General features: G+C 40.8%; 1 protein-coding gene across 7 annotated transcripts in view; it reads right to left on the bottom strand.

The window, feature by feature from the left end:
• The window catches only part of dop1a (DOP1 leucine zipper like protein A), a 315,487-nt gene that overhangs the window by 170,727 nt on the left and 120,657 nt on the right, over positions 1–24,103 (bottom strand). For all 7 annotated transcript variants that reach the window (XM_060831625.1, XM_060831624.1, XM_060831626.1 and 4 more), the window contains 2 exons: positions 10,280–10,554; positions 3,051–3,203 (listed from right to left, as the gene is read on the bottom strand). In XM_060831625.1, the coding sequence (XP_060687608.1) occupies positions 3,051–3,203; positions 10,280–10,554 (428 nt within the window). The remainder of the gene's footprint in view (positions 1–3,050; positions 3,204–10,279; positions 10,555–24,103) is intronic.

Genomic DNA, 24,103 nt, shown 5'->3' on the forward strand with positions numbered 1-24,103 from the left:
ATGCCATATACAGGAAAACAAAACTGTTCATGCTATCATGGATAACGTGAAAATTGCTGCTGCAAATGTGTTGCTGGTCAAAGCACAGCAGGTTAGGCAGCATCTCTATTCCTGAGATGCTGCCTAACCTGCTGTGCTTTGACCAGCAACACATTTGCAGCTGTGATCTCCAGCATCTGCAGACCTCATTTTTTACTCGAAGATTTTAACGTGAAAATTGGCCAGCTGGCTGACAGTAAAGAAATCAATGTTAGATTACAGGAGGATATAAGGTGGATAGTTGATTGGCAAATCAGTGGAAGATGGAATTTAACCAGGCTAACAGAGATGATGCACTGGGGAAGACTTAACAACATAAGGGAATACTTAATGAATAGCAATCCACTAGGAAGCTCAGAGGAATAGAGGGTTATCCACAAATTCCTGAAGGTGACAAGATAAGTAGATAAAGTGTTTAAGAAAGCAGGTGAGGAACTCGCCTTTGTCAATCGACGTGTAGACTATAAGTGCAGGGAGGTTATGGTGACGCTGTACTGGATCCTGATTAGGCCACAGCTGGAATGCTCAGTGTGGTTCTGGTCATCACACTATAGGAATGATGTGGATGCACCGGAGAAGGAACAGAAGCAATTTGCTAGGTTCCTAGGATGGAGCATCTCAGTTACAGAGAGAGACTATATAAGCTCAAGTTTTCCTCTTTGGAATAGAGAAGGTTAAGGGAGGACCCTGTAGAGATGTATAAGATAATGGGCAGCATGGACAGGGTGGATCCAGAAAGCAGCCATTCCCCTTACTTGATATAACAAGGGGATATAATTTTAAGGTGAAAGGCAGGAGATTTACAAGATATTTGAGGAAATCTTTTTTATCCAGACAGTAATAGGGGTCTGGAATGCATTGTCTGGGTGGGTAGCTGAGACGTTGAATCTTTAAAAAGGTACTTGAATAAGCACTTGAAACGTTATAATATTCAAAGGCTATGGGCCTATTGTTGGAAAGTAGAACTAGTGTAGATTTAGTATATTTTTGGTGATACAGTCTTGATGGGCTGAAGAGCCTCTAGTGTACTGTATGATTACATTCCACTGTAGTTTGAGTAATGTCTTGTATTGTTTTAGCAAGACGTCCTAACGTTTATTGCCAATTTTCATTGAAACAAGGGGCAACATTCCATTTGCCTTCCCTATTTCCTGGTGAATTTGGATGCTAGCTTTTGGTGACTCGTGCACTGCAACTCAAATTCATCTGTGCCAATTTTTTTCCATTTAAATAACATTCAGCTCTTCTATTCTTCCTGTCAAAGTGCACACCATTACATTTTCTCACATCAAATTCTTTCTGCCAGGTTTTCATCTACTCACTGAATCTGTCTATATTCCTCAATTGACTCGTTATTTTATCCTCAGTACTTGCTTTTCCACCTATTTTTGTGTCAACCACAAACGTGATAATAGTTACTTATGTCATCGAAGCCATTAATATATATTGCAAATAATCATGGCCCAGTATTGATCTGTGTGGTACTCAAAATTGTGAAATTTCACAGACCGCAATCCTGAAAATCCTTTACCGAACATTTCTACCTTCCTTTAGTTAACCAATCCTCTACCCTTGCTAATATACCACCCCAAACATCACGGGCTCTTGTCTTAAGAAGTAGACTTGTGTGAAATACCTTATTGAATGCATTTTAAAACTCCAAATATGTTACACTTATGTTCCTTTTTATCTATCCTGTTTGCTACCTCCTCAGAGAATGTATTTCACAGAGTGGAAATGACCTTGAAATCCCAGCCATTATGATTGTTTATGCTTCCACAGTCCAATGATATTAAAAGGATATTCAATTAAAACTCAGAAGTAACTACACTAACATGGCTAGGGAGTACAGCAAGGAATGGGATTGACTGAGTTCTGAGGAAGGGTCACGCGACCCAAAATATTAACTCTGATTTCTCTCCACAGATGCTGCCAGATCTGAACTTTTCCAGCAATTTGTTTTGGTTGTGTATGGGATTGACTGGATTGCTCCACAGAAAGTATAATGAGCTGAATGGTCTCTTTTGATGATATAAATGATTCCCTTTGTCAGGCATTACAGATGTGATCTATATGGACTTCAGTAAGGCGTTTGACAAGGTTCCCCATGGGAGACTGATTAGCAAGGTATACAGGGAGTACACGGAGATACAGGAAGAACTAGCCACTTGGATACAGAATTAGGTCAAAGGTAGAAGATAGAGGGGGGTGGTGGTGGGTTATTTTTCAGACTAGAGGCCTGTGACCAGTGGAGTGCCACAAGGATCGGTGCTGGGTCCTCTACTTTTTGTCATTTACATAAATGATTTGGATGTGAGCACAAGAGGTACAGTTAGTAAGTTTGCAGATGACACCAAAATTGGAGGTGTAGTGGACAGCAAAAAGGGTTACCTCAGATTACAATAGGACCTTGACCAGATTGGCCAATGGGATGAGAAGTGGCAGATGGAGTTTAATTCAGATATGACTCTATGACTCTATAAATTCCCAACTTCTATCAAAACAAGTAAGTCTTGCTTATTAATCTACTGGTTTTAGGAAAGGATAAACTTCCAGATGCAGACACCTCATGACCCATCTTACAATGTGCAATTTTTACTACCAGAAGGTGATACTGTCCAAGATATAGGTGAAATAATTATTCCTTCCATCTCAACATTCAGCCAATTGACTTGCCTTCAATAATGCAGCTGTTATCTGAAGTTGGTAGCAATATTTGACCAGATATATCAAGGTAACCTAGGTCCTTTATTTCCACACGCAAAACACCCCATATCTCCTTCAGACATGGGTAAAAGATGGGAACCAATTTTTGCCCTAGCCAGTATAATGGATACTCTATTTAGAAGCTTTCATAGTTATATAAAATCTGGTTAAAAAAAACAGCTCAATGTCACTCCAGGAACAGCAATTGCGGCTATGGTGAATACAACACAGTAGCAACTGCTAAGTGATTACTTCAGACATGGCCAACAGTACAAACACCCAAATCTTTAAGGACATCCTCATACCTTGTCTTTATGTAACAGTTGCTGACTAATTACATCTTCGCAAATGCTAGAAGATGGGACGAGATTATGCAGTTGATAAAACAGTTCGACACCTCTCTGATAATATTGTGGGGTTTTATCCCCAAGCTGATTCCAAAGTATCACCGCCACTTGCTTTAATAAGAAAAGAAAAGAAAATTTGACAATTATATTTTAATTTTTAATGACACACAACACAACATAAATATTCTTCAGATTTAATATGTACATTTCAAATGTAGGTGGTACAATACAAGACTTTTCAAATTTAGAGTCATAGAGTTCTTAATGCAGGAAATGTTTTTAGAAATTTCAGGAGAAAGTGAACTTATTTATTCCATGATATTGTTGCTAGCCCTGTCCTGACTGCAGTTGGCTTTTCAAAATATATTATTTCACTGGGTGTGAACTTGCTTAAACAAATAAGTAAAATCAATATTTGTTTCCCATTGCAGATTGCCCCTCAGAAGGTGGCAATGGGCTAGATTTATTTACTGAATGGTTATTTAACTGAATTTAAATTTGACCATTTCTAAGCATATCCTCGAACTCATGTTGCCAGAGCAATAGCCTGGGTCTGGATTACGTTATCACTATACCATACATCTTCTAATTTACATGCACCGTCCCAGTACTTATATTAGGTGCCAAATTTCTTGCCAAATCTGATGGGTACATTCGCATTTTAATCATTTGTGAGTATACACCCTTAATTTTGTAAATTTCTTCTGACCTCTCAGTCACAAATTCAGGCCTACTACAGATATTAAGTTGGATGTAGTCATCTCAGCCGTACTAATAAGACATTTGAGCGTCTTGACTTTTACTGGGACCGACTCACGTTGTCTTATGCTCCCTTGTACACTTGCAAAACCTAGAATGCAGCCAAAGCACTGCATTGTAATTTAAAGTGGACATTCACATCTTTGACATAAATCTTTCTGATAGATACAACAGCAAACCATGCAAATTCTTGAGATAATGCCAGATATGAATAATCAAGTTGCTTACTTCCATGTTAACAAGAACATACCAAAAAAAGTTATGTTTGGTCCTTTAATTGAATGCTCAGTTTAACTTTGCATAAAACCTTATTAACAACATGCCATTCCCTCCCAAGAATAATCGGATTTTTTTTTAACAAGACAATTCCCAAGCTTCATGTAGACCTTCTGCCTCGCTACCTTATAGCACTCTGCTTTAAAAATTTCCATGCTACTGTGTATTTTAATTCTCACTGTTCAGAGCTAAAATTGGATGATATATAAGATAGTAATTGCCCTTAAATTATAAATTCAAGGTATTGACCACGGCACTAACAAATTAATAAACACTCAATAATAAAACAGTAAAATTAGGAAAAAAAAAGTGGTCTTTCGTAGAAAATAGAAAATATTTATCCACATATGCAGAGGATGTTAAAACTATAGTGAATACTGTGAATACTCAGGTAATAGTCAATCTCGGATAAAAATCAGATGTCTTCTTTCAGCCAAATTTTATTTTTCGCATGGTTCTCATTCGAATCAACCCCAACTTTTGGCCAAAAAATACTTTCTACCTACCACCTAAAATCAAATTCATTTGAGTGCAAAGCTATTCATTCATAGAATCATACAAGAGACTAGCATCAATAGCAGGTAATTTCAACTTTCCCAACATCTATCAGGGTAATCAAAAATAGAGTCATCCAGCTATACGGCATGGCAATAGACCCTGGAGATCATTTTGTCTACATCAATCAGATAGCCTAAACTGATTTAGTCCTAAATTGCCAGAATTTGGCCCATATCCCTCTAAACCCATCCAGATATCTTGTAAATGTTGTAGCTGTATCCATCTCCACTACCCTCTCAGGCAGCTCATTCCATACACAGCCCACAGTCTTGTGAAAATGTTGCTACTTAAGTCCCTTTTAAATCTTTTCTCACTCAGCTTAAATCTATGCTCTATAGTCTTGGACTCCCTTACACGGGAAAAAGACCTCAGCTATTCATCTTACCCATACCTTTCATGATTTTATAAATCTCAGCCTCTGAAGGGAAAAAATGCTCCAAGGAAAAAAAAATTCCCAGCCTAATCAGCCTTTCTCTAAAAAGTCACATACTCCTGAATACTTAGTTCGTGGCCTTGATATCATAACAACCATGTCTCTGAAATTACTGTAAGATCATACCCCTTAACCTCTATTTATTATACCAAGACCTTTTCTTTGTGCTGAATTCCATGTACATTTAATTTTAAACAGAATTCTTAGAATGCATCAGGAAAGCTCTTTAAGCCAGTTTAAGCCAAGAAAGGAGGTAGTCCTGGACTTAAATTTTTGATAATGAAGCCAGGCAAGTGTCGAAGTATCAAGGCAAGTGGATGAAGTAGCAGAAGGGGTTTGTTTTTGCAGGCAGTGCAAAACTCCATTAGGTTCAAGATTGTTGTGGAAATGGACAAGACTGGGTCTAAAATCAAATTTCTAAACTGTAGGAAGGCTGAATTTAATAAGATCAGGTATGGATTGGCCTGAAGCCGATACTTTTAAGTGAATCTGTCAGAGCAATGGAATGCATTCAAGGATTGGGGCGGCACGGTGGCACAGTGGTTAGCACTGCTGCCTCGCAGCGCCAGAGACCCGGATTCAATTCCCACCTCAGGCAACTGTCTGTGCGGAGTTTGCACATTCTCCCCACGTCTGTGTGGGTTTTCTCCAGGAGCTCGGATTTCCTCCCACAGTCCAAAAATGTGCAGATTAGGTGGATTGGCTGTGTTTGGCGAAGGGGTAAACATGGGGGTAAATGTAGAGGGTCAGTGTGGACTTGTTGGGCTGAAGGGCCTGATTCCATACTAAGTAATCTAATCATGAATTAGATTCCAATAAAAATAAAGGATGGGAACAACAAATCCTGTGATCCCTGGATAGCAAGGAATATAAAAGATTGGATAAAGAGAAAAAGACAGGTTTGTGGCAGGCCTCAAAACAGCAGAAGCCCTAGAAGAGTACCGAATGTGCAAGGAGAAACTTGAAAATAAATTAGGAAAGCAAAATTGGATATTTGCTTGCTTAAAAGTAAGAAAAATCTCCAAGGCTGGATGAAATGTATCCCAGGGCTGTTTCATGAGGAGAGAGAAGAAATAGCACTGTCACTAGAAATAATTTTCAATTTCTCGCTGGCCATAGAGAACTAAAGTACAGCCAACGTAGTACCATTATTGACAAAGGGAGCAAGGATAAACAAGAAACTACAAGCCAGTCTAACCTTCACATCTGATTAACTTGATTAAATGTATCAAAGCTTGAACCAGGTATGTAAATGAGGTAAGTGTATTTAACTTCAGCAAGGGTGAAGCAAAGGTAACTGACAGCAAAGGTAAGAACCCATGGAATCCAAGTAAATTTGGCTAAATGGAACCAGAATTAGCGGAGTGATAGAGTGATAGACCATAGGTGATGGTCTAGGGTGGTTCTGTGACCAGTAGCCTATATCCAGCGTGGTGTCACAGTGATTAGTATTGGGGCCCTTGCTATTTATGGCATGGAGGTTATTGTTGAGCAAATCAAGTGCACTGATCAGTGGCAAATGGAATTCAATCCAGATAAGTGACAGGCAATACACACAGGCAAGGGGACCCATGGGAATCACCAATGATCAGAGGGACCATGGTGTGTATGCCAACCAGTGCCTTAAGGTTGCAGGACTGGTAGATAAAAAAAATTAAAGCTGTGTCTGGGATATTTGCCACTATTAGCTGAGACACAGTATTAAGAGCAAGGAGGCTATGATGGAACTCTGTAAAAAGTTGGTTTGGCAACAGCTAGAATATTGCATGCAGTTACATTAATGGGGCAATGTGATTGGAGAGATTTATCACCATGTTGCCTGGGCTGCAGTTTTAGTTTTTTTTCTTAATTCACTTGTGCGACATGGAATGTGGGTGTCACTCGCTGGCCAGCATTTATTGTTTGTCCCTAGTTGCCCTTGAGAAGATAGTTGTGAGCTGTCATCTTGAATTGCTGTAGTCCACAGGCTGTAGGTTGACTTGCAATGCCCCTACAGAGAAAATTCCAGGATTCTGACCTGGTGACAGTGAAGGAACGGTGATATATTTCCAAGTCAGGATAGTTATTGTTCATAGCAGAACTTGCAGGAGGTAGTGTTCTTATATATCTGCTGCTCCTGTCCTTCTCGATGGAAATGGTCATGGGTTTGGATGGTGATGTCAAAGGATCATTGGTGAATTTCTGCTGTACAGCTTGCAGATTGTACACACAGCTGCTACTGACCATTGGTGGTAGATGGAGCGGATGCTTGTGGATGCAGTGCCAATTAAGTCAGTTGCTTTGTCCTGGACAGTGTGGAGATTCATGATTGTTGTTGGAGCTGTACCTATCCAGGCAAGTTGGGAGTATTCCATTAAACCCTTGAATTGTGCCTTGGTAGAGGGTGGACAGGATTTGGGGAGTTAGACGGTGAGTTACCTGCTGTAGTTTTCCGAGCCATGATCTGTTCTTGTAGTAACTGTATTTATGGAGTGAGTCCAGTTGAGTTTCTGGTCAATTGTAACTCCTAGGAGGTTGACAGTGAGGGATTCAGTATTGGTAATACCACTGAATGTCAAGGGACAGTGTTTAGATTATCTCTTATTGGAGATGGTCATAGCCTGGCACTTGTGTGCATGAATATTACTTGCCACTTGACAGCCCACGCCTAGGGATTGTCCACATCTTATTGCATTTGAACAGTATCTGAAGAGATGTAGATTGTGCAATATTCAGTACTATCATTGTCAAACATCCCCACTACTGACCTTACGATAGAAAGAAAAATCATTGATGAAGCAGCTGAAGATAGATGGGCCTTGGGCCATCTCCTTCAGAGATGTCTTACAGCTGAGATGACTGTCTTCCAACAACCACAACCATCTTCCTACGTGTCAGGTATGACTTTAACCAGTGGAGAGTTTGCTCCATGATACCAAATGATTCGTGTTTTGCTAGGACTCCTTGATGCCACACTCAGGTGAATGTGGCCTCGATGTCAAGGACTGTCAGTTTCACCTCATCTCTGGAATCCAGCTGTTTTGTCCATGTTTGAACCAAGGATGTACCAAGCAGCCCTCGCAAAATGGTAGCACAACGGTTAGCACTGCTGCTTCACATCATCAAGGACCCAAGTTCGATTCCAGCCTTGGGCACCTATGTATGCGGAGTTTATACACCCTCTTCACGTTTGCATGGGTTTCCTTTGGGTACTCCAGATTCCTCCCACAATCCAAAGACGTGCAGGTTAGGTGGTTTAGCCATGCTGAAAACCCCATGCAGGGTTATAGGGATTGGATGCAAGGGTGAATCAGGGTGGTATGCTCTTCAGCACTGTTGGAGTTTTATGATCCTATGAAACCCAAACAGGTTGCCAGTGAGTGGGTTACTGCTGAGTAGGTGCTGCTTGATAGAACTGCTGATGACACCTTCCAACTTAAGATGGCCTTTTTTAAGATAGCGGTGGAGTTGGATTCCTTAGCTGGAGATCATCTGGCATTTGTTTCTTTTCTTTTTTTTCCTCTTTTGTGTTTGTTTTACCTTCTTTCCACTCTATTGGCCTCAGCGTGCACCAAGCGTACGGATCTCTTGCCCTGACCCCCCACCCTCTGCCCGCCATGGCAGCCTTTCAGTCTGATGGGGCAGTCTCCCGGCCTGGGCCAGCAATTTCTTGGTAACCTGACGTGGCAGTCTCTTGACCCAGCGTGGAGTTACGGCCTCAAGATGATTCAAGAGTGGTCTCCCAGCCTCGCGATGAAGCCCAGTGCTGTCTGGTGTCAAGGGCCAGCCATCTAGAGGCTAGGTGCTAGTGTAGACTGGGTTGGAAGGACAGTTATTCAGAACTTATTTCTTTATTTTTCTAATTCCTTTTCCCCTAAGAACCTAGGTATCTTTGACTCCAAGATGGCATTGTAAGTGGCGACTTGTAAACCTTTCACTGTACCCAAATGAGTACATATGAAGCCAATTCTAATTCTAAAGAAGAGACACTGAATGGTCTGGGATTATTTTCCTTGGAGCAAAGGAGATTTGCTGGGTGGGGAGATGTCATGATTGAGAAGTATAAAATTATGAGGGACATGGATAGGGTAGATCAGAATAAATGTTTCCCCTTGATAGAAGAATCAATGACCAGGGAGCACAGATTTAAGTTAAGGCTTAGAAGTTTACACGGGACATGAGAATAAATGTTTTCAGCCATAGGGTTGTAGGATTTTGGAACTCTTTACCTGTAAGAGCAGTAGAAGCAAAAGCCATCATAACTTTTGAGCAGTATTTAGATATATGCTTGCAATGCCAGGCACACAAGTCTATGGGCCAAGTGCTGGAGAACAGTTTTAGAATGGTTAGGTGGCTGTTTTTGACCCTGAAGGGGCTTTTCATGTGCTGTAACCTATATGATTCCATTGAAGATGGATGTTCCACTCCATGTGTCAACACATGTAGACACAAACTGTCAAGGTTACCACCTCAGTCATGAGTACTGCATTGCCACCAGTCCCACACTCTAATATGACAATACGCAATCACTAAGGAAGAGTCATACAGTCCCGATGAAACTTACAGTTGTTGAAATTGCAAAGCAGACAAATAATTGCACAGCAGCTGGGAGGTTTAAGATATTGGAGAAAAATGTTAGCGCTTGGAGGAAGCTCTCTACACAGCTTAGGCAAATGCCTAAGAGTAAACATGCAAACAGAGGAAAACCTAGCATGTGGCCACAACAGGAAAATGAAGTCAGTGAAAATTGCCAAAACAGATTCCTGAGAAACTGACCCTATCAGAATCTTTGCCCTGAAACAAGCAAGAATGTTGAGCACTGCAGATTTTAAACATAGCCCTAGATGGATTACCAAATTTGCGAAGAAAAACAATTTTGTGTTGCAACAAAAATCCAAGATTTCATGGGGTCTCCTACTGGAACTTGATGACAAGTTAAATAGCCTAATCATAGGAAAGAATGGATTTAATCCCTCCAAAAAATACTAATTGTGGCAGTTACCCCCTACTTTTTGGCTCAACATTTGGGCTCAGGCTTTTACATGATTATATCAGGTACTTAACTAATAACCACAGCAATGCTGAAAATACTCAGCAACTCTGACAGAAACTTGGCAAGAGAAACAAAGTCAATGTTTCAGGTTGTAATCTTTCATCAGAACCAGTGTTCTCTTGTACTCACCTTGAAAAATTCGGTTTTTTGAGTGATATACGTGAGATTTTCTTGTGTAACTGGTGGCATGATGACAACGGCCACTGTTCCTTGGTTTGGACTTCTGAGCTGTGCAGACTCAAGATTTTTCAGGTTTTCTCCACTAACAGCAGCGACCGACTGAGTTAGACCAACTAAGTCAAGTACCAATGAAATGGCAATACTCTGAATGCTGAAATCACTGGCAAAACAGCAGGCAGTCATGAGGGTCTGGAGCCAGACTGGGGGCTTTACCTGATCAAAATCTAAAGAAATCAAAATGAAAACTTCAAGCTTACTAAAGAAACCTTAAATGAACAATTCAAAAACTGCAAACTAACATTGTGAATTACTGTCACATATATTGAACTGGCACATGAACAAAATATAACAAGCAATTATAATTATTCTTGCTCACTTACAACTGCCTAGGTAATAGCAAAAGCCTATCCCTTCCACAAAGAAATAATACAATGGATAAGGTATATCTTATTTACACAAACTGCTGTTCTGCATGCTATATCAGAAAGTAACTTTTAAGAATAACCCCATGAGCCTGTTCCACCAATGAATTAAATCCCTTTAAATGAACATATCTAATAAAAGAAGCTTAGTTAGATATAATTATACTTCAGGCTCAAAATGCTGAAGCTTCAACAAGTGTATTTCTAGTTTGAGGCAAATGGAATGAAAGACTGATATATTGCTATTTAGTACATAATTGTAGTGTGACAATAATGTGGTACCTCCGAATACATATCCATGTAACATTCAGTTCCTAGATCTTTACACATAATTCTAACGCTGTTTTCTCTTGGCACTATAGCTATATGGTGAAGACCATTCCAGGCTTCTACTCCCTTCACCATGAATGAACTTGCTCTAATTTTAATATGATATCGTAATATTCTCAATTCTCACTTGGAATTTTAACTCTACAATGAGGATGCCCTCCAATACGTGGTGTGGCACTACCAGCATGCTATACGAGACAAACTTCAGATTTAGTATGTCAAAATTGGACATCCATGAGGTGCTGTGGGCCATCTGCAGCAGAACTGTGCTTAACCATAATATGCAATCTCATGGCCTGAAATGTCTCCATTCTACCATTACCATCAATGTGGGAGATCAACCCTAGCTAAATAAAAAGTGTATGAGAGGGCCTGCCAAGAGCAGAACCAGAGATACCTAAAAATGATTAAAGTACGATGCTTGTGTGCTAAATAGTTTGCATTGAACATGCATAAGGGATTCCACAACCATCAGGTCAGATCGAAATTCAGCAGTGCTGCCACAGCCAGTTGTGCAATACCATGGGCGGCACGGTGGCACAGTGGTTAGCACTGCTGCCTCACAGCGCCAGAGACCCGGGTTCAATTCCCGACTCAGGCAACTGACTGTGTGGAGTTTGCACATTCTCCCCGTGTCTGCGTGGGTTTCCTCCGGGTGCTCCAGTTTCCTCCCACAGTCCAAAGATGTGCGGGTCAGGTGAATTGGGCATGCTAAATTGCCCGTAGTGTTAGGTAAAGGGGTAAATGTAGGGGTATGGGTGAGTTGAGTTATGCTTCGGCGGGTCGATGTGGACTTGTTGGGCCGAAGGGCCTGTTTCCACACTGTAAGTAATCTAATCTAATCTAAACCAATATTAATAACAACAAACAACTAGAGGCAAAAGAGAAGGTTTAAGCATTTGCATTCATCTTTAGCCAGAACTGCAGAGTGGATGATCCGTCTCGGCCTCCTCCTGAGGTCCTCAAAATCCCAGATGCCAGTGTTCACTCAACTCTATTTATTCTACATTATAGTAAGAAATAGCTGAAGGGACTGGATGCTGCAAAGGCTATGGGCCCTGACAAAATCACAGCAATATATTGAAGACATGTGGCCAGAGCTGGTCATTCATGCAACCCCTCAGCTGTCCCAATACAGCTTACAACAGAGATTTATCCAGTAGAGAACATAGAACAATACAGCACAGAACAGGCCCTTCGGCCCACGATGTTGTGCCGAACATCTATCCTAGATTAAGCACCCATCCATGTACCTATCCAATTGCTGCTTAAAGGTCGCCAATGATTCTGACTCTACCACTCCCACGGGCAGCGCATTCCATGCCCCCACCACTCTCTGGGTAAAGAACCCACCCCTGACATCTCCCCTATACCTTCCACCCTTCACCTTAAATTTATGTCCCCTTGTAACACTCTGTTGTACCCGGGGAAAAAGTTTCTGACTGTCTACTCTATCTAATCCTCTGATCATCTTATAAACCTCTATCAAGTCACCCCTCATCCTTCGCCGTTCCAACGAGAAAAGACCGAGAACACTCAACCTATCCTCGTACGACCTATTCTCCATTCCAGGCAACATCCTGGTAAATCTTCTCTGCACCCTCTCCAAAGCTTCCACATCTTTCCTAAAGTGAGGCGACCAGAACTGCACACAGTACTCCAAATGTGGCCTAACCAAAGTCCTGTACAGCTGCAACATCACTTCACGACTCTTGAATTCAATCCCTCTGCTAATGAACGCTAATACACCATAGGCCTTCTTACAAGCTCTATCCACCTGAGTGGCAACTTTCAAAGATATGGAAATATGGAAATAATATGGAAAATTGCCCAGGTTTGCCATGTATACAAGCAGGAAAAATTCAACCTTGCATATCATTCTACTCTATAGTCAGCAAAATGAAAGGGTTAACAGCAGTGCCACCTGCAAAAGAATAACCTGTTCACTGACGCTCAGTTTGGGTCCCAAAAGGCCATGAAGCTCCTGACCTCATTATGACTTGGCTCGACAGAGGACAAATTACTTGAACTCCAGAAGAGAGGTGACAGTAACTGTCTTGACAAGGCTACACTTGATTAACTTGTTCAAGGAGCCCTAGCTATAACCATTGGAAATTACTGGAAAAGCATCTGCTAGGTGGCGTCATACCAAGCTGGAAGACTAGAACGTTTTTGGAGGTCAATCATCTCAGTCCCAGTTCATCAGTAAAAGATTTTCTCAGGGTAATGCCCTAGGCCCAACCATCTTCAGCTGATTCATCAATGACCTTCCCTCCAACATAAGTTCAGAAATTGAGTTGTTTGTTGATGATTAAATAGTGCTCAGTAACAATACCTCAACTGCTTAAGTGTCGATATGTAGCAAGACCTGGACAACATCTAGGCTTGGGTTGATAAGTGGAAAGCAACAACACCACACAAATGTCAGGTAATGATCATTTTCAAAGATAAAATTTAACCATCACCCATCAATATTGAATGATATTAACAGCACTGAACCCCTCCCACTGTCGACATCCTGGGGCTTACCAATAACCAGAAACTAAACAAGTCCAGCTATATAAATACGGTGGCTACAAGAACAAATCAGAGGTATGGAACTCTGAAAAACTCACTTCCTATATCCCTGATCCCGTTCACAAGTCAGGATTATTATGGAATAGCGTTCCACTTGTCTGGATGATTACAGCTCTAACACCACTCAAAGTTTGACACTATCTAGAATAAAACAATCCACTTGATTGGCATCCCATCCACCACCTCCAATATTCATTCACTTCAGCACTGATGTATAGTGGCAGCAGTGTATAGCAACTACAAGATGTGCAGCAGTAACTCACTACGGCTCCTCTGACAGCAGCTTTCTGTGGTCTCTCCCACCTAGAAAGCAAATGACAGGAGGTGCACAGGAACATTACCACCATCTGCAAAAAACCCTCCAAGTCACATAAGATACTAACCTGGAAGCATATTGCTGTTCAAAAACAGAAACTCAGCAGGTCTGACAGCATCTCTGGAAAGAAAGTAGAGTGAAAGCTTTGAGTCTAGTAACTCGTCAGAATTAATAGCAGGTAGGATCAAGTGCTATTTATGCTGAAGACAGGGTGGGTGACATAAGTGGATGGGTGGAGATGGAGCCCAGACAGGGAGAGAGAGAGAGACGAAAGGGATAGGCAGACGAGGGGATCATTAATACTCAGCCAGGACAGAAAAGAAACTGAATAAATAATATTGAGAGCTGACAGTAGGACAGAATGGATAGCCTGTGCTGAAAGCAACTCATGTCATGTGATAATAGAACTAAGAATAGGTCAAAAAGGTTGGGTGTGCTGAAAGCAACCCATGCCATGACAGGATCAGGGTGTTGGGTGGGCAAAGAAACATGGAATTAGGCTCTAAAGTTATTGATCTTGATGTTGAGTCCTAGTGACTGCATAGTTCCCAATGGAAAATGAGATGCAGTTCTTTGAGCTTACATTGAGGCTCACTGAAACACTACAGCAAGCCTGCAACACAATATCACAGCTCTTTCACTGCTGCAATCCTGGAACTCCATTCCTACCAGCGCTGTGCGTTTCCTACACTACAAAAACTTCGGTGATTCAAGAGGCAATTCACCACCATATCCACCAGGTAACTAGGGATGGGCAATAAAATAAACAAATAAGATGATTCTAAATTTACATTGAAAATGCACGAAGGACAAAATAAAGTGACAACCTGCACTTGAGATATCTACTTCTTACAAATTCATCAACTCTTGTTAAGCAAAAAATGAGCAGAACTGTACCTAAATAGTCTTCAAAGACTTGTATTAACACATGCTTTAGAGCCAAACATCTGTTTTAAATATTATCACTAGTAAAATGTAGAAAACATAGCAGATGGTCTGAGTTCATTAAGTGCCTTGGAACAGATAGATGTGTAATGCTGAGGCAAGAGAAAAATTCTACGGTTAGTAAGCAACCCATACTTTTATCATGAGTTATTATCTGCAAACAAAGACTAGATAATTTATTTTAGGCTTTAATTGAGGGATGAAGGCCACCAAAAGGCAATGTTCCTCTTCTTCTTCTTTGAAATAATGTCCTTTACATTTGGCCGAGAGAGCAGACAGGGGAAGCAGGAGGTTGTAAACATGGCATCCAAAAAAACCTCTCATTTAATGCTAAATGTTTGAACAGTTTCATTCATCTAATTCAGATTTTCAAGAAAAACAATGCTTCGAGAAACTGGTTGCCCAGAATTAATCAAATTTGGTGGGATAAATTTTGTACCAAAAGACTAACATTGATTTGATTTGGCTACCTGGTACATAGTGCACTGCCAAAAAGGTCAATGGACTTTTCCTAATCCTCTCGCTTATTTTCTATACACCTTGTGGCATACAAGGCTGACAGGCATGCATTTATGCATTTTTCCACAGCTAGTTTTCTCTAGAACATGTCACCATCCTGTCATGAGAGGCTATAGCTTGAGAAAGGGCCAAATTGCATTAAACATAGCTGACTAAGAGTACCAGGAGACACTCCCTTTCTTATTGTTTGCTGTGAGCATACTGGAGGGATTGGCTTGATGATGTCTAGCCACATTATGAACATACCCTTTGTGATCAAGCCTTATGTGGGAGCCAAATACACAGTTCCTTGCTTTGAAATAAGGATGCTGTCAACTGCACTACACGATCTACCATTTTTCCTAATAATAGAAACAAATTCTAAAAGCTGGAAAATTATGATTTCAAAGAAATTCTGGCAATCAACAAGATAGATGCTAACCCACAGGAACATGTCAGTAGATTAATGATTTAGATCCTTGGAGGTCTATAGCACAGAGAAGAGCCCAGTCTCATTCTTAGACATGCACATCTCCATCAAGAGCAGATCTCCATCAGTACCTCACTTTACCACAAGCCTATGGATAACCTCACAATGTGCACCTAGCTTCCATCCTAAACATATTAAAACAGCTAGTCCCTATGGACAAGCCCTAAGCATACACAGATCTGTTCAGATAAGGAATAACGCGACGGACGCGTCATAAGAACAGAATACGATGCTCAACTCATCAATCGCCAGTTCCAACTTGCCATGTTGTAAAACTGGAATGACCACCCCAGGAGTCAGACACAGGATATGACCTAGAGGGTACACTTCATCGTCCAATACTTCCCAAGAGCAGAAAAACTACACCATTCTTCACATCCTGCAACACATTATCAATGAGGATGAGTACCTCGCCAAGGTCTTCCCTCTGCCTCCACTTCTTGCCTGTAAACAGCTGCTAAACCTTAAACAGACCATTGTTTGCAGCAAACTACTCAGCCTTCAGGACAACAGGATACATAGACTTTGCTGCATATCCAATGTATTTGGCTTTTTTGATATCACACTGATTGAACTGAATTGGCAAAAGACTGGCATCTGTGATGTTGGGTTTCATAAGATGATGTTGAAATGGAGCATCCATTCAGCACTTCTGGCTGAAGACGTTTGCAGAAGCTCCAGTCTGTTTTTTTGATTTTACATTATATTCTACTAGCAATGAGCCTGGATGTGTTCAGAGAATCTCCTCCTATCGGTTAGTGAATTGTCCATTCGCTGTGTAAGTTTTTGTGAATGCTTCTCTGTAGCTTGTCCCATTATTACTGGGCTGTAGATTATTCAGCTTCCCTTTTTGGCTCTCAAACTAGCTGCCTTTCTAAATTATTCCCTTTCCAAATGGGGCAGCACGGTGGCACAGTGGTTAGCACTGCTGTCTCACAGCGCCAGAGACCTGGGTTTAATTCCCGCCTCAGGCAACTGTCTGTGTGGAGTTTGCACATTCTCCCCGTGTCTGCGTGGGTTTCCTCTGCTCCAAAATGGCAGATGCTTTTCCTCATAACCTGCTTTCTTTTGATGACTATAGTTCCTTTATTGGAACAATTAGGACTTTTATTAGGTTTTTGTTTCTAACACAGAGTTCATTCAAACTTAATGTGGTTGTATGGAGTTGCATTGTAGCAAACTGATATGTCCAATTTCTGCCCTGTCTCTGTTGCTCCAAAATGGCAGATGCTTTTCCTCATAACCTGCATGTGTTGCAAACATGTTTACAGTCTGTGATGTCCTAATAAGACACAATCTACATCACAGGAAATAATTCAGTGTCATGTTCTTGCTGTCACATCCTTGTTGCAAGATGAAAGTTTCATAATGCTTCATAAATGAAGTTAATGGTTTCCTTACGTGAAAGGACTCTGGTCTTGTTGCATTTCTAAACAAGTTTTACACAGAACAAATGTTCCTAAACCCACAAAAAATGAATCCAAGAGTTTGGATGAATGCTATGGAGGTAGTAATCTTCAGAGTTCCTTCTAATTTTGTGCCGAGGTCACTATCAAGCTTGTGACCACAATGTCCTGACTGATGAACTATGACAGTTGTCCACCATTGACGGATATCCATTCCTCAATAGTAACACTCTATCAAACACTTTCAGCCTGCAAAGATGCTGATAGTTGAATTATGTTGAGGCTGAGAATAATTACATGGTGAGTAATTATAAGTAGCTCACATCTTTAACAAATGTTGCTGCGTAGAAAAAATATTGAATGAATGAAATAAAACAAAAAATGCTGGAAATATTCAATTGACAGTACAGAACAAATGAGTATGAATCTATGCTGAATCTCATCTTAACTGGTCATCCCTCTTATAGATTAAGAGAGGGAAGAATCTGGAATTAAAATTAATAGTTGTCACAACCTTCATTTTGTTGGTGCAGAGTGCCATAACTTTTATATAAGTTTTTATTTGCAATACATGCCCACCTTAAGTGGGTGGAGCAGGTAGGTAAAGTGGTTAAGAAGTCATATAGGATAATTAAGAAATTTGTGCAGCTGAACGCAAAAGCCAATCTAGAGAAATCTACAGAGAGAGGCTGACATTTAATGGTGACAACTGAGTTTGAAAGTGATTTGCTGTAAATTTAAAAGACCAGTATTGTACATTGGAAGGTAAAAGATAGGTTTGGGAGAAAGGAGTTGTAAATAGCTGTTGGTTTAATGGTCTCTGTTGGATCTAAAGAATAAAATTGTTAATTTTTACTTTAAGTAGTGACATCTGGGATAGTTCTTTGCCTCTCTAAATTTAACAGATTACGGCACGAAGTGAGCTTCTCTGTATGTCAGGTTTAAATTAGCAAAGGGATTTACCCCATGTCATAACACTGCCACCCAAGCTGTTACAGTATAGACACAACACTAGCACCTACTGACAATGTGGAACATTGCCCAGGTAAGTCCTATATAAATCCAACCAAGCCCATTACCACACCATCAGTCAATTGTCCATCAGCAAAGTGATGAAAGGGATTAACAACAGTGCTAGCAAGTGACACTTGCAAAGGAAAAACCTGGCCAATGACGCTCAATTTGGATTTCACGAGGACTACACAGCTCCTGACTTCATTCCCATATTGGTTAAAACATGAACAAAAGAGCTTAATCCCTGAGGGTCAGTGAAATTGACTACCTTGACATCAAGACTGGACTTCAAGTGTGGCATTAAAAAAAACCCTAACAGGGTCTTGCATCAAGGGAGCTAGGCAGATTAAAAAGTAGGACTTCAATGGTCGTAATCACTGGATTATTTCTGGTACCAAGTAGTTAGAGTTTAGAAATAGGAAAACAGGACAGATGAATGCATGTCTCAAAGGTTTGTGCAAGGGAAAAGGTTTTAGATTCCTGGATTAATGGAACCATTTTTGAGGAAGGTGGAGCATATACAAACAGGACTCTCGGCACCTGAACCACATGGGACCAACATCCGTGCAGCTAGGTTTGCTCGTGCTGCTGAGTTTAAACTAGTCTGACAGAATATAGATGAAACAGAGTCACATCGTGCTACAGCAAAGGATGCGAGCAACAGTGAGCTCAGCTGTGTTGGTTGTCAAGGGGGTACAGAAGGCTGGATGGTCTTTAAGGCTTGGAGTGTAATAGGTAAGACTATTTAGTTAATGGCATGGATTCACATATGGAAATAGGATATTGTAGCCATCACATGGTTGAGGGAAGGGCTGAACTGGCAATTCAACATTTCGGGGCATAAGAATGTTTAGGAAAGACACAGGAGAGTGTAGGAAGAGTGATTACGTAGCACTATTAATTAAAGGGTTAATTACTGCAATAAGGAAAGATGATATCTTGGAAGGGTCCCCAAATGAGGCTTTGTGGTTAGGAATGTTAAGGGGGCAGGTACTTTACTGGGAATGTAATATAGGGCCTCAGACTCAGTGGGAAGTAGAGGACCAAACATGTAGATAGGTCACAGAGGTCTGTCAGAGTAATGATCAGATTATAGCTCTAGGCAATTTCAAATTTCCCAACATAAATTGGGATAGTCATAGTGTTAAGGGTCTAAAGGAAGCAGATTTCTTGAAATGTACCCAACAGAGTTTTTTCATTTCAATACACAGAAGGCCTAATAAGGAACGGCGAAGTTTTCAATCTGGTTCTCGGGAAGGAAGCCAGAGGGGGGATATGATTGAGGTGTATAAGATGATGAGGGATTTGGACAGGGTGAATAGAAAGCAGTTGTTCTTCCTGGTTGAGAGGTCAATCATGAGAAAGCAAGCTTTAGGCAAAAGGACAGGAGATTTGAGAAAATAATGTTTTCACTCAGCAGGTGTTGGAAATCTGGAATGCACTGCCTGGGAAGGTAATAGAGGCTGGAAATCTTGCAATTTTTAAAAACATTTGAATGAAAATTTCAAATATCATAAATTCAATGAGATCAGACAAGTGCAGGATATGAGGATTAGTGGACCTTTAGTGATTGTTATGTTGGTGCAGGCTTCACACATCTGCGTATGAAGGCAATGAGGAGTTTAAAGGTAATTACGGTTTTGATTAGTTGTGTTATATGCTGACTGTTTCTAACATTTTTCCCATAGCCAAAATCAAATTATGTGTAATAAATAATAACTATTAAGTACAGAAACCTGGTCCATGTTTTCCATTAACCCGGGTGTGAAAATCAAATAATTTGGGAAATTTTGTGCACTTTCTGAAATCTATATTTTTTGTGACGACTCCAGGAATAAAAGGCCTTTATTTCAAGTGCAGAAACCAGTCAATCATGACATTGAGCAATTCAGCATATATGTTGAGGCATAATTGTTCAACAAACTTGATGGGGGCTCATTTGTTTAATATTGCTGTTCTAAACTGGTTTCCTGCTGTGATGTCCAGGCTCTTCTACAGGTGCTTTCATCCTTATCTTTCCTACCTTCAATTCTTCCCACCTACTGAGGCTACAACCAGTACCAGGGTGATCTCAACACTGCAATCAAGCCCTTTAATCTTTTGTGAGACCGTGGACCAACTTAGACTTTCTCTACTTAAAGTCTTCCTCGAGTACCCCCAATTTTCTTTCATTCTCAGCAGTTTTTCCATCCTCACAGATAGCCTTTCAATATGAATATCATTAAACATAGCGCTGTGAACAATTTGCTAATGTTATTGAATACACTATTAGAAACGCAGGCAAATAAGAGATGCCAGGTGCTCCAGTTTCTCCTATTACTTTACATGATGCTTTTGCCATAGTTTGATGTTGAAGCCAGAATGCCAGCTGCAAGTATTACCTTTAATTATTAGTATGCAGCCTGTTAATAAATCTGCACCATTGTATTGATGTTACATTCAATGTCTGGAAACACAAGTTAGAGCATATTATTTCATGCAGAAATTACAAGCTATGTTGTAAATCAAACTTTATCTCCATCATCTGTACACTACTCCAGCCTCACCCATACCACTTTCCTACAACATGCACTGCAGTAATTCACCAAGACTCCTTTTACAGCATCTTCCAAAACTGCAACTTCTACCAACTAGAGGGTCAAGAGAAGATAAAACATAGATGCTCTGACCTGTGAACTATTCTCAGCTCGTCCCCCTACACTATCTCAAAATCATCCATGTGTTGTTTAAGGGTTGTTTAAATCTCCCTAATGTGGTTGAGTTGACTACCTTAGCAGGTATGGCATTCCACGCCCTTAGCACACTCTGCGTAAAGAACATGCATCTGACATCTGTCTTAAATCTATCACCCCTCAATTTGTAGTTATGCCCCCTCATACAAGCTGACGTCATCATCCTAGGAAAAAGACTTTCACTGTCTACTCTATCTAATCTTCTGATCATCTTGTATGTCTCTATCAAATCCCCTCTTAGCCAAGTCCCTCAGCATTTCCTCATAAGACCTTCCCTCCAGACCAGGCAACGTCCTGGCAAATCTCCTCTGCATCTTTTCCGAAACACGTACACAAAATTCCAAGTGTGGTCGCACCAGCGTTTTGTATAGTTGCAGCATGATATTGCGGTTCCGGATCTCAATCCCTCTACCAATGAAACCTAACACAACGTATGCCTTCTTAACAGCACTATCCACCTGGGTGGCAACTTTCAGGGATCTATGCACATGGACTCCAAGATCCCTCTGCATGTCCACACTACCAAGAATCTTTCCATTGACCCAGTACTCTGCCTTCCGTTATTCTTCCCAAAGTGCATCAACTCACATTTAGCTGCACTGAACTTCATTTGCCACCTCTCAACCCAATTCTGCAGTTTAACCAAGTCCCCCTGCAACCTGTAACATTCTTCCAAATTGTCCACTACTCTACTGACTTTAGTGTCGTCTGAAAACTTACTAATCCAGCAGTGATCCCAAAACAGATCCTTCTGGCACACTAGTAACCGGACTCCAGGCTGAATAATTTCCATCAACCACCACTTGCTGCCTTCTTCCAGAAAGCCAGTTTCTAATCCAAACTGCTAAAATACCCTCAATCCCATGCCTCCACATTTTCTCCATCAGCTTACCATGTGGAACCTTATCAAAGGCTTTACTGAAGTCCATCTATATCACGTCAACTGCCCTGCTCTCATCTACATACTTGGTCACCTTCTCAAAAAACTCTGAGGTTTGTGAGACACGACCTGCCCTTGACAAAACCATGTTGACTATCTGAAATCAAATTGTTGCTTGCTAGATGATTAAAAATCATATCTCTTATATTCCTTTCCAAAACCTTTCCTAGAACAGAAGGAAGGCTCACTGATCTATAATTACCTGGGTCATCTCTGCTGCCCTTCTTGAACAAGGGCACAACATTTGCAATCCTCCAGTCCTCTAGTACTAAACCTGTAGACAATGACGACTCAAATATCAAAGCCAAAGGCTCTGTTATCTCCTCCCTAGCTTCCCAGAGAATCCTTGGATAAATCCCATCCAGCCCAGGGGGCTTGTCTACTTTCACTCTTTCTAGAAGTGATAGCAACTGTGCGTAACTACCCTCGGTCCTTTCTAGTCTAATATCTCGTACCTCATTCTTCACCTCTACAATATTCTCCTTTGCCTGAGTGAAAACCGATGAGAAATGTTCATTTAGCACCTCTCCGATCTCCACAGGGTCCACACTCAACTTCCCCCTTCTGTTTTTGACTGGCCCTATTCCTACCCTAATCATCCTTTTATTCCTCACATACCTATAGAAAGCTGTAGAGTTTTCCTTTATTCTATTTGCTAAAGACTCTCTTTGCTCTTCTTAACTCTCTTTAAATCCTTCCTAGCTGATCTGTAACGCTCCATCGCTGCATCTGAACCATCTTGCCTCATCAACACATAACAGAAGAAGGGGAACACCAAAGTTTCCCACAACATGACACACTGACCTGACTTGGAACTGTTCTTTTATTGTCACTGGTTCAAAGTTGATCGCAGAACAGTACAGTACGGGAACAGGCTCCTCAGCCCATCATGTCTGTGCAAACCATAATGCCATTCTAAATTAATCTCATCTGCCCACACTTGGCCCATATCCCACTATTTCACTGCCTTTTAATGTGTCTGTTTAAATGCATCTTAAACTTTTCCATTGTATCTGCTTCTACAACATCCCTGGCGGTTTTCCAGGTGTCTACTATCCTCCGTAAAACTAAGAGCACAGATAGACACATGATAGTACAATGATGTTGCTATAATAGAAACTTTGCTAAAGAAGGGGCAAAATTGGCAGTTCAATACTCTTTGGTATAGAGTTTTCAGGCAGGAGGAGGAGGGTGGCAGGGACAGGGTTTTGGTTAAAGAATTACAGTCGTGAGAAAGGATAATATATTAAATGAGTTAGCAAATATTGCTTTGTGGTATGACCTTGGGAATAAAAATGGGGCAGTCACACTACTTGGAGTGTATTACAGACCCGCAAATGGTGAGAGGAAGATAGGAGAACATATGTATAGACAAATTTCTGCCTGTAGGAAGAGAGCAATTCAGTAAGAGACTTCAACAATCCCAATATCAACTGGGTTTCAAACAACGTAAGAGGCATTGACAGTGACAAATTCATGCACTGTGTCCAGGAATTTCTTCTTTATACATGACAAGCCCAATGACAGGAGATGCAATTTTGGATTTAGTTTTGTGAAATGAAAATGGCCAAGTGGGTGAAGTGACAGTGGGTGACCGTATCAGGGTTAGTGATCACAGTTTAGTCAGATTCAGTGTTATTATGGAAAAGGACAGAGATAGATCAGGAATTTTAAAAAGGTTTTAATAAGAGAAAGGCAAGTATTACAAGACTGAGAAATTATTTAGCTAAGGTGGACTAGACAGGGCAGATAAAGATAAAACAGTGGTAACCCAGGCACTAAAAAGCGAGATCCTTAGGGCACAGAAGAGACATGCTCCCTTTAAAAATATGAATGGTAGTGCCAAATCTAGACCCCTATGGTTGTCTAGAAAAATACAGGGGAAGATTAAACAAAAAAAAAGCTTGTGCTAGCCACTGCAGATAGCAGAGAGAAGTATAGAACATACAGGTATTAATTTTAAAAAACAGGAAATCAAAGATTAGATTAGATTACTTAGATTAGATTAGATTACTTACAGTGTGGAAACAGGCCCTTCGGCCCAACAAGTCCACACCGACCCGCCGAAGCTCAACCCACCCATACCCCTACATTTACCTCTTA

This window comes from Hemiscyllium ocellatum, chromosome 10 (assembly GCF_020745735.1).
Source record: "Hemiscyllium ocellatum isolate sHemOce1 chromosome 10, sHemOce1.pat.X.cur, whole genome shotgun sequence".
Taxonomy (NCBI): domain Eukaryota; kingdom Metazoa; phylum Chordata; class Chondrichthyes; order Orectolobiformes; family Hemiscylliidae; genus Hemiscyllium; species Hemiscyllium ocellatum.